General features: G+C 28.3%; 1 protein-coding gene across 1 annotated transcript; it reads right to left on the bottom strand.

Annotated features, from left to right (window-relative positions):
* Positions 1 to 7172: 7172 nt before the first annotated feature.
* On the bottom strand, positions 7173 to 8711 carry LOC105796430 (uncharacterized). The gene is made up of 2 exons (XM_012626145.2): positions 8515 to 8711; positions 7173 to 7918 (listed from the first exon to the last, which is right to left on the bottom strand). Exons 1-2 carry the CDS (start codon positions 8623 to 8625, stop codon positions 7622 to 7624), a joined length of 408 nt encoding a protein of 135 aa, XP_012481599.1. The 5' UTR covers positions 8626 to 8711; the 3' UTR covers positions 7173 to 7621.
* Positions 8712 to 12339: the final 3628 nt, after the last annotated feature.

Genomic DNA, 12339 nt, shown 5'->3' with positions numbered 1-12339 from the left:
TCAAATTTTCAACTTAAAACAAGTAGTCTTTTATTCTAGAATTCCAAAACATCAAAATTAAGAGAAAATAGACTAAATTGACTTACCAATTTAAGCTTGAAGCTTAAAACCCTATTTTTCCTTTTTCTTTTCTTTTCCCTTTTCCTACTCTGTTTCGAAACGTTCTGTGCTTCTCTATTCTTTTCTACCTTTATTTCATTGTTTCTTTTATTATATAATATAATATGTATACTTAACTTTTAAGTAATATTATTATAATATTATAATATATTTTAACTTTAGATAATATATTTTAACTTTAAATTTTTTTAAATATTTATTTAAGCCGCCTCAACTTTAGAAAAAGGCATAATTCCTTATTTGGTCTTTTTAACTTTTCTTTAATATATAACTAAACTTTTATCTCTATTACAATTTAATCTTTTTCATAATTAACCTCAATTTAGATAAATTCACTTAATAAAACCTAATTAACTACACAACTAACTTCGTAAATATTTATTATAAATATTTACGAGTCCAATTTATCGAAATGGAGTCTCGAGAATACATTTTTTTTCAATTTTGTCCTTTTAATCAAGTAACCATCGAAGCGTTAAAATTTCTTAATGAAACTTTAATACTACCCTAATGACACTCCGTAAATATTTATAAAAATATTTACGGCTCAGTTTATAATATCGAGGTCTCGATACCTAGTTTTCGACCCAATTTACCTAATAATTTCTTTTAAATCACAAAATTCACTAATTCAAAAATATTTCTAAAATCACACTTAACTTATAACAATTAATTAATAAATTTTTCTAACTTTTTTATTCAATTTAGTGATCTCAAATCACTGTTCGACACTCTTGAAAATTGAGTTGTTACTGAGTTCGTGATGAATTAATTTATAAGTAGTGAATATTTTTCTAAAGATGATCGAAAATTATTTTAATTTTGAATCGAATTGAATATGTATAATAGATCATCTACTAAAAATATTTTTAGATTGCGAAAATGAATTGAGATCTTACTACTAAAATACTCTATTTTGACCAAGTCAATGTAATTTTCATGGCTAAAATTGAAGAATCAAGTAATTTTCATAGATTAGAAGTATTATCTTTTCATGGAGATTCAATGAATTGCTTCATGAAATTTAATTGAAAATCAATATTTGAACAAATGTTCACTATCAACTTATTTCGGCTTTATAAATTTCCAGAACAAGCCTTGAATTTAGGGTTTAAATTTTGAGGGAAAACGGGGAGCAACTGCCATGAATTATAGATCAGATCAATTTTCAATAAATTTTATTGTAGAAGTACAAAATCATAGGTGAGAGAAACCATATGATGCAAATTTATTATCATATATTTTCAATCAATCAGAGGCGGAATCAGAAAATTCTTTTAGGAATGTTAAAATTAAATTGTAATTTTTATAGTAGTAAAAATGTAATTTTATCATTTTAATAGCCTATATCTTTATCATTTTAAAGAATTAAATCAAATTTTTATATTGTTAAGGAGTCAAAGTGTAATTTTACTATTACTAATTTAAAATTTTAAAAATTTTAAAGAGCCTAAATAAAATATTTTCCATTTCAAGAAAGACGGAGTCCCCTACCAGCCCCCTAATCTTGCCCCTGTTTTCAATATAAAATAAATTCCAAATCCGTTCTAGATATATGCACACGAACTTTATATTTTTATGGATTAGTATGTAATTTTGTCACTATACTTTAAGCGGAAATTGAAATTTGCCACTATATTTCATTTTGATTGATATTTGTTATTATTTTATGAACTAGAAATGATTTTACCATTATACTTTAAAGCTATATTAAATTTTGTGGCTTTACTTTTATTTGATTGATTTTTACCACTAAAATAAGAAAATATTAAAATTTTCTATTCAATTTTAATTTAAAATAATTTGAAGACAAAATTTAATAAAACATATTTTACTTTCATATTAAAATTAAATAAAAATGTTTATTTTATATTTTTCTATTGGCCCTTTTTTTCTTTTACGATATATGTATTTTATTTTACAAGTTTTAATTTCTTTAAATAGAAATTCTAATTTAGTTTATTAATTTTAATATTTACAAGTTAATTTATTTTAAATATTAAAATAGAATATTTGAAAGCAAATTATGTTTTTAAATCATCAAAATTAATATTGGTGATAAATTTTAATTAAAAAATCAAAGTTTAGTGGTAAAATTCAATCACATAAGAGTTGAATGGTAAATTTGCTCATAGTTTCAAAATATAATGGCAAATTTCAATATTTTCCTATAGTATGATGACAAATTTACACATTAACCCTACTTTTATTATTATTTAGTATAGATTAGACTCGGTAATGTAGTTTTGAGACACATTTACTCGCTAATTATTATAGTTTTGAAAACTTTCAAATTAAATTTCTCGCTTAACATGAATAATTGAGTTTAAAGTTAAGTACAGAAAACAAGTCCATTTTTTATTAGATAGATGAACTTAATCAATGTAATTTACCGTTCAATTGTTATCTAGAATTGACCTGAAATTTTAAATCTTAATTAAACTCAAACAAAACTTCAAATATAAAAAAATTTACTAGACCCCTAAAATTTAGTCATAGAAATCGATCCCAATCCCTAAGCAACTAAACTGAAGCAATGGAATATGATATGAGGCAGTGGATTGGACATCAATTTAGCCATTTTCACTTGATGTTTTGTTATGTGATTTTTTCACTCTTTTTATCCTCCCAAGGATGATGTTGTGCATTTGAAACCCCAATTAAGTTGGAAGTGAAGGAGCCAAATTTGAAGAAAATAGTATTGTTATGGGTGTGTATAGCCAATCTGGCATACTGTTAGTTGCTAATCAAGAATATTGAAGGATAGTTACACCACCCCAAATGACTTTGTGCCAAGAAACCTTGTTGAACTTATTCCTCGCTTGCTTTATATGCTCATTGAATCTCTCTAACTTGCAGCATCAATCCTCGCAATTTAAGTAATTTCCTTCAAGCCCAACACTGTGCTTGAAAGGGTTGCACTTGCCCATCAACGCATACAGCTCAACCCAGGCCACCCACAAGTAACTAGCCTTAATCAATATCAAGGCTTAAAAGGTATAAAAAGTCCTTAAAAATTTTAAAAAAATTAGTTAAGTATTTCAACAAAATTCACATCCAACTCAGTCCTGTTGTTAATTTTAAAAAATTCAATTAAGCCTTTTCGTTAATAATTTTCGTCTTTGACCACATTAATTGTTAAAATCGATTGACAAACTAATCGGATAGTGTTACATGGCAACCCTAGATTTATTCTTTCATTTTTCTAATAAAAATTATAAAAGAATCATAAAAAATCATTTAGGTTCGAATTAAGTCGAAGGACTTAATTAAATTTTTTTTATTATTCTAAAGGATCTTTTATACTTTTAAGCCTCAAAATCAACAATAAAATTCTCAATATACAAGCCTTATTACATACTAAAAGGCGTTTAATTCCAAATCCTCCCTTGGTTTTTTTTTTTTTTTGGGTCGTAACCAAAATTTCACCGCGAGCAACATTTACTAATCCCTTCATCGCGAGTATTCCTCAAAAAATAAATGACTAACCACAAAATATGCTCCACTCTCGTTAGCAAGGATAGAACCCCTTGCACAACAAAACTCTACCTCAGTTTTAACGATGACAATCTCTTAAAATACCTTGTGACCAAAGTAACTCCCAAATACCTCACAGGCAGTCCACCAAGCTTCATTCCAATTTACTTTACTATATATATAATACAAAAAAGCTTGATTAACCATGGAAGTAAACAGCTCACTATTACCATTATTCATTTGAACCCTAGATACTCTATAGGTTTTCTGTCAAGAAATTATCAGACTTAAATGATACATGGACGAAGATTCGAACGAGTTTTTTAGAGTCTAAGTTTCTAAAATGCTGTTGAATTGGATCTCTCTTTTTAAGGTGTCGACCTTGGTCTTAAAATGATGAAGTTATTTTGCTTTCATTTAATTCAACAAATTTACGTTGATTGAGTCTTAACTCGATTGGTATAGACATTGTTGCTAATGTAGGAGAATATGGGTTCGAGTGCGCTGAAACACATTATCTAAGTAATTCTAAGTATTATCTCAAAAAGGAGTACATATATTATCATAACTTATAATGAGACTGTTCAAAAAAAAATAACAAACTTGAAAAGCATAAATTTCATACTTTTCCAAATAATTCCATTCATGCTTCAATTTTTCTTCGACATATTGATACATCTTTTGTCAATTTGGCCTTTTTTAGGCTAAATTTAATCATCAATCTTTTTAGTCGAATTTGACCATCAATCTTTTTAAAAAAGGTTAAATTTTTAAACATGGTAGTCCGCATGGTAATCCATGTATACTTGATGTTAATTTTATGAACTTTTTTAAAATTTTGATTTTTTTTTTAATTTTTAAATTATTTGTTGACATGATATATAAGACTAATATTGACATGTCAACATGAAGCACACATAAACTGTCATATGGATTGTCTCACCAGCATTATTTAAAAAATGATGTTTCAGCCAACATTTGTGTTTAAAGAAATTATTGGACTTTTTTTAAAAGGTTAATGACTAAATTTAGCTAAAAAAGAATAAAAATTAAATTGACAAAAGATGTAAACGTTGAGGGCCAAATTTATTAGTATGTTTTTTTCCTCTCAAGAACAAAAGAACCTATGAAATATAACCCTAAAAATGGGTGTTCGATTTTATGCATAGATCTAAGGTTAAATTCAACTATTACTTTGTGTACTATATTCAAGTTGTAGATTTAATTTTGTACTTTAATTTGGTCAATTTTAATTCTAGTTGTAGCTATTAAATTTATTAAGTTTTGGTATTTCTAAAATTTGATGTAACAAGCATATTATCACATGTGTAATAATATGTCACTTACTATTTTCACATGTTATTTTCTCGAAAAAGCCAATTAATAGATTTAATAACCATCGTGCACGTTAAAATTGAAATTTCAAAATTCAAAAAATGTATGGGCTACAAATGTTCTAATTAGATAACATGGATTGAATCAATAACTTCATGCATAGTACAAGACTAATAGCAAAACTTAACCAAATATATTTAACTACTAGCATTCGATGAGGACTGAATTTTCAAAATTCGAAATGTACAGGAACTAAAATGGACCAACTCAAAAGCACACGAACTAAGATTGATCAAATTAAAGTACGAGAACTAAATCCATAGTTTATGCAAATATATAGGGGCTGCTATACAATGTGGCAAAAATTTAAAAGCTTTAAAAAGAAAAAAAAAAAAAAAAAGGGAGCAGGCCAAGTCCGAACTCCAATACGTTTGATCCCATAAACGAACAATGAATGATGCATCATTAAACATGGATTTAGGAGGGAATTAAGTTTAAATCTAATTCACAAGTATAAATAAATATTTTATTTTAAAATTAATTTTCCTTTTTCTTAATTGGAAGATTTGACAAAAATTATCAACATCCTCAATTATTATTTGTATAGATTAAATTATTCTTTTTAAAAAAATCAATTTATTTAATTTAAGTATTCTATTAGTTATGCCGATTGAGTCTTCACTCGATTGGTATGTGCATTGTTGCTAATATAGGAGGACGTGGGTTTGAGTACACTAAAGCGCATTATCCTCCTATTTATGGGTTGCGGAGGAGATATGCCTAGTTATAAGCATTGTATCTTAAAAAGTAGATATGTATCTTAAAAAGTAGATATGATCAGAATTTATAATGAAATTGTTTAAAAAAAGTATTTTATGGGCTATTTAATAAAAAATACATTCTATTGCTCAAACAACTAACATAATATTTTTTATTTAATATTAAAATTTTTCAATTCAAATTTCAAGTCCTAATACGGGACAATTGTCTAATTCAAACTATAATGTGGAGACAAATGTCTAGTTAAGACCTCGATTCGAGAACAAATTCCAAATTCAAGAACTAATTTGAACAAAAAAAATTTAAAACCTATTATAAAACGATTACCAAAAATTGATTAAAAAAAAATCGAACTCATTTATCAGTATATAAATGAACTTAATCAAAAGTATAAATAATTCAAACCTTAAAAATCAAACTTTTAATAAATTCAAGTTTGCCTACAATAATTGAGACATGTACTTTTACTCTCTTAAGTTAGTGGGTCCATCTAATTGGCGACGGAGACCCCTTTGAGTCTCTTAGCCCAATTAATGTTGGATGTAACAATTTCAACGTGCATTTATGTTTTCTGTTTGTTGGCCAATTTTATCCTAAGAAAAACATCGATCAAAGTTGAAAAAGCATAGTTGATAACATAAAGATGTATATTTCAGCTCCAATGGATGCTTAAGCTTGACGAGTACTCTAATTCTAGACCCCAACTTTTACATCAAATACCATAACTACATCATATATATTGATACATAGAAGAGTGAGTGACAAAAATATCGATTCACCCTATTTAAGATAAAATGATATATCAATTAAAGTAGTGATCGAAGTTGTAGCAAGGAAGAAGGAAAAAAGAAGTTGAGCTTGTCCCTTTTCTCAAGCTCCTAGCTATATCGTCCCATTTTTCGAGGTACCACATGACAAGTTAGTATTGGTGGATTAAAGGTAATCTCGTATAAGACATGATGGTCAAGACTTGATATAATGATTAATAAATAGATTCATCTGTCAGGCAAATTGCTAACCAAGAATGATTTATATATAAATATATGTATGTTGAACTACGGAGTAGTGAGTGACAAAAGTGATTGATTCACCTTGTTTAGGATAAGACAGAAAGTTAATGCTACGAAAGAAGTTAAAATACAAAAAAAAAGGATTGAGGTAGATGGCTGCTTACTTTTGATTTTCTACAAGTTGCTTATCTCCTATTTTGAGATGCCACATGACAAGACAGTATTGACGAATCAAAGGAAAACATCATTATGTTATAAATTTATTAGATAACACTATGTTTTAACCCAGATCATCTCATATAAGTCATGATGATCGAGACCTAATATGATAAAATTAATCTGTCAAATAAATTGCCAACCCAGATATTTCCAATGAGAACCCTCTCCATTTGTTTGGAATGTGATTATATATATATAGTATAAAACATAAACTTCAATTCATGGACATCCTTTCTCAAGAAACATTGAAAGAAATGTTGACATTTCACTGAAAATCAATTCTCTCTCCAGGCTGAAGGATACACTGCAGTTTACAAGACAGTGACCAGAAGCTGCCATAAAAATCTCTGATAAAACACTTTACTATTCAACTATTACTAACTCCAGGCATTAGTGGCACGCCACCCCAGATTGTTACCATGCAAACAAAATAAAAATAAAAATAAAAAAAAACCCCATGTTACAAATAATAAAAACTCACCAACTCATCCAATAACATGGTATAGAATTTAATTAAACTAAGCCCCCTTTCATATATGAAATGATATTTAACCATTCAAAATCCAATCCAAGTAAATCTAGTCTCTAAATTACAAAATAAGACCACAACCAAACATCAAAACATCAAAACATCAAAACATCAAACAGGTTCTTTTAGTACTTTAGATGTCACTGTTCTTTTAATGTCCCTGATCCGTATCAGCAGTATCACCACTGTCACCATTGAATTGCGTCTGCTTTTTAGATGAACCTTTACAAAGCTTGACTGGATATTTAATAGCATTCAACTCCATCTTCCTCAAAGCAGCTTTACCAAGATCAACACCACATATATCAGATAACCTAACAAGGTATAACAATACATCTGATAACTCTTCCCCTAGATGTTGTTTCTCTTCATCTTCCCAACCAGGTAACCCTCTTGGTACTTCACCTTTCCATTGAAATATCTCAGACAATTCCCCTACTTCTCCCACCTATATAAACAAGCAAAAGGGTATATATATGTATAAACAAGGTGGACTGACAAAAGGGAACACAAAGAACAGATCCAAGATTGTGTTTTTGCAGAGGAAAAAATAGAAGTGGGGTCTTTGACATGATAAAATTCATATATTTGTGTGGCCCATATAAGTGAGATTCATTTAAGATCAGTGATTCAATAAAACAATATAGATAAAAGAGAAGCAAACAAATGGTACTTGTTTCTACTGCTTTTAACATTACTTTCATGACAATAATTCTTGGAACTCTACAGTTAATGGAATAGCAGTAAAAATCTCTCAGAATCTAAACGTCCAGAATGGGGTTTTTAAGAAAAACAATAAAAATTTAAACTTTCATAGAGATCGCAATGAATAACAACACAAAGCTAACATATTTTCTTATAAAACAACACAGTACCAAACTGAAGAAAATATGGGTATGGACTAAAAAGAAAAAAGTCCTGAAAAAAAAATCTAAAGTCAACTTTAATAAATAATAGATGCAAGATATTCAAATAGATACATGGTACATAAAAAAATATTTTAGGGTTTTTTTTTCAAGTGTAAGTTTTTTTTTTTTAAAATACCATGGCTAATAGGAGATTCCTAGGGCTGTGAAACTGATCCCAGTCTCTTTCCTTTGCAAAGTCAGCCATTTTCTTCTTCAGCTCTTCTAAGGTAACCCCTTCTTGTTCCATAAAGCTTGTTTCTTCAAGGATCCAACAACCCCAAACAAGGGTTTTTGTTTTTGTTTTCTTTTTAATGTGTGAAACAAAAATGAAGGCTTCAAAGCAAAAACGCCTATCATTTTATTGACACTTTTTTTTTTTTTTTTTTGTGGAAAATATGTGAAAAGAGGGTAGCTACCGGGTATTGCCGGTAGAGTAGGGCCCACTATGGCTTTGATGACTGACACGTGGCGGTGAAATTGGTTTGCGAGGACCCCTGTGTGTATTTTGCTAGTGGGGGAAGCAAGTATCCAATTTCAACTTTTGTGGGAAAGAACACATTCTTAATTGCAAAAATGTCACTCAAAATAGAGATTATCACATGTTTTTCTTTCATCTTTCTTTTCTGAAATTAAAAAAAAAAATGAAAAAGTGTCAATTTTTAAATAAAAATAAAATAGTAAGAAGTATGAATTTGGAATTAATAAAGTTAGGTCACTTTTCATTTTAAAAAAAAGCATGGCACTATATGTGTCAAAAGAAATTATAGTGACAAGAGATTGCACTACACTAATAACAAAAGATATGCATGAATACATTTCCATATAGAATTATAGTATAGCATCACATTTTAAATAAGATTTTGAATTTGAATCTTATGGATACAAAGATATTAAAACCATTTTCGATTTGGCTTTAGGCTATAGTACACTACAGGTCTTGGACCAAAAAAATGATTTTAAGGTTGAGTGGAACGTGTTTGGTGTCCTTAAATAAAGTCTCATATTTGAATCTTGAAAATGAAAAATAAATGGACGTTAAGCGAAGGCGAAGCGGGAAATTTTTTTGCGGACAGAATTGAATTGTATAATTTTATGAGAGCTGAAACGTAATTTAGCCATTTTAATAACTTATATCTTTATAAGGACTAAATTAAAGTTTTATTAACTTTTAGAGGTAAAAGTGTAATTTTATCGTATACCAACTTAAAATTTTATAACTTTCAAAGGGCCAAATATTTGATTTCTTAGTAGGGTCTGGTCGTCGCCCCATTTGTTAAGAGTGTTTTAACTTGTTTAAGAGTCTAATCCAACTCGACTTCTAATTTAATCATAGTCTAATATAATTACCAAAAATTAGAAAATCATCCACCAAAAATGAAAATAAATACATATTTTAATTCCGTATTACATAATACATATAGCAATAGTAAACTTTTTGTAACTTTCTATGTTAAAACAAACTATACCATACATATAGTAGCAAATCCAGAGGGTTGACGGAGTCTCGGTTTTCTTTAAAATGTAAAATTTTCTATTTAGACTTTTTATAATTTATAAAATTTTAAATTAGTAACGGTAAAATTATACTTTGTCCCTAAAAATAATAAAAATTTGATTTAATTTTCTAAAATTATAAAGATATAAGCTATTAAAATAATGATAATTTAATTATCATCTAAAAAAAATTTCCTAACTTCGCCCCTGTATATATGCATATAATACATATAATATAATTGTAGGTGTAATTAAGATTACTATATGCATGGTAATATATAGGTTTAGCGACGAATGGAACAAAGATTGTCGCCCATATTGTACGTTGGGTTGTATCGATAGATCACAGCTAAATGTTAAATGAAAGCGACATGTTGTGCTTCAACAGTGTGTGTATATCTTTCCGATGGCACCGCCGTATTTGTTAGGCAATTTCACAATCATTTCTTTTATTTTTTGTTTCATACGTGTCCTATTTTCAGAAACTTATAGCGACGGAAAAGCAGCAATGGATGATTTACATGGCGAGGAAGAAGCGTATTAGCTTAGCTAACATCTGTTAGAACATTGATTGATTGAGCTGTTCAAATTAATTGTTTTAGCAGTATATTGTCGTAATCTTGTTACTTTAAGTTACCTTTACCTTATCAAAACTATTGAAGAACCATCATTAGATTTCCAAATCGTATTTCATTGAGTAAATGATCTCGTCTTGGACTTTAGTTTTTCATCAATCAACTCATCATTTCTGAATGTGTTAGTACATTGTAAGTTCTAATCATATTCTCTTTTAACCCATGAAAAATAATATATTTCAAATAAGACTTGAATCTGCATCCTCCTATATTAATAACAATATACATACCAATTAAATTAAAACTTAATCGATCGATGTTAAAACTTTCAAATTTGAAATGACCCTAATCTAAAATTAATTCTAACAAAAAATAATTTAAAATTTTCAAATCCAGGTTAACCAAACTCAATTAACAATGTAGTCAAAAAGACTACAATAATAAACATCTTCTTGAAATTAAAACTCAATCATTCTGATCAAAAGGCCTAATTAGGTGGGAACAATTTTCAAAACATTAATTTCTTCCCTCAAGCCAACTAAAATAGCCCCCCAAATCAATTTAAACTTCGACTGATCAACCCAAAGTTTAGTCAAATATTTATATTTTATTATATTTTTTAAAAGTAAAACTTATATTATATTATATTATATTATATAGTAAAATGTGAAAAGGGTGGAATGCAAAGAAATAGGGTTTATTAAAGTTTAAAATTTTAAGCCTTATAGAAAATCTTAAAAATTTTCGTACATGGAGTACCTAGAACTATTCGTAATCCCTCCCCGATACATTATAAGTTCTAATCGTACCTTCTTTAACCCATGAATAGAAGAATAATAGACTTCAGCACACTCGAATCTACTTCTTCTTACATTGATAACAATATTCATGTCAATTTAACTAACACTCAATCAACCACTTTTATTATTATTATTATTATTATTATATTGATTACTTTCGACACATAAATTAATGATAAAGAGAAAAAAGAAAGCAAATTAAATGAGCGAAGAATCTGCTTGGAATTACGACTTGTCAAAACCTGGAGATTAAAAGTGTAGGACCATAGAAGAGTGCCATTGATATAACTTTCTAAAAGATGGTTTTATTACTTTATTATTACTTTATTATTATAAATTAATAATATCGAGTGATTGACACAAGAGTCAATTGACTCAAAAGTCACAAGTCATCATCAATATAATTCTAGGCCAATGAAGTAGTGGTACCCATCACCTCTAATATTTGAATCCAAGTTCATTCAAATGCTTCATAACTATTTAGGTAGAATATCGCCATCCATTCTAATTAAGAAACTAAACGAAAGAGATGGGAAAAACATAGAAACAAAAACGGTTCCCAAAGGGGAGGGGCTAACCAGGAACAGGGGATCGAAGAAAATACTTCTTCTTTCTTTTTTCGAAGGAAGAGATGGGTCCAAGTAAATTCGATCAAACAAAAAAATCACGAGTAACTAAAAAGAAAAAACAAAATTAAGAGCAAACTCAACTTTCGTTTTAAAAAAACATACTATAAAAATAGACTTTTTATCTGGATGAGAATTTATAGTACGGGATTATGTGAATACAAAATTTAAAATTATTTAATTTTTTAAGATTCATGATTTTCCGTCTCAACAATATCGTTTTTAAAATTTATGTATAAATTCTCTCTCAAAATGTAATATAACTTATCACGGCATCCCATATTTATTAGTATCTTTAATTAATATTTAATATTTATAAACACTATTTAAGAAAAAACCAAAAAATAATAATAATAATGAGGGTCTCAATCATACCATTTGGGGAATGGCTGTCTTTTTACTGGTAGACAGTGGCACATTAAGCCTTTCCCATCATTCATGGCACTGCACTAACTAGCTTACAAGC

Source organism: Gossypium raimondii, chromosome 3, assembly GCF_025698545.1.
Source record: "Gossypium raimondii isolate GPD5lz chromosome 3, ASM2569854v1, whole genome shotgun sequence".
Classification (NCBI taxonomy): domain Eukaryota; kingdom Viridiplantae; phylum Streptophyta; class Magnoliopsida; order Malvales; family Malvaceae; genus Gossypium; species Gossypium raimondii.
The sequence above is the reverse complement of the archived record's forward strand: the minus strand, read 5'-3'. Positions and strand labels throughout refer to the sequence as shown.

Bases quoted from the DNA above. Each gene is read 5' to 3' on its own strand.
- LOC105796430 (XM_012626145.2), bottom strand. From the start codon at position 8,625: ATGGAACAAGAAGGGGTTACCTTAGAAGAGCTGAAGAAGAAAATGGCT. The intron at 7,919-8,514 runs GTATTTTAAAAA...TTGTTTATATAG, and splicing joins GGAATCTCCTATTAGCCATG to GTGGGAGAAGTAGGGGAATT.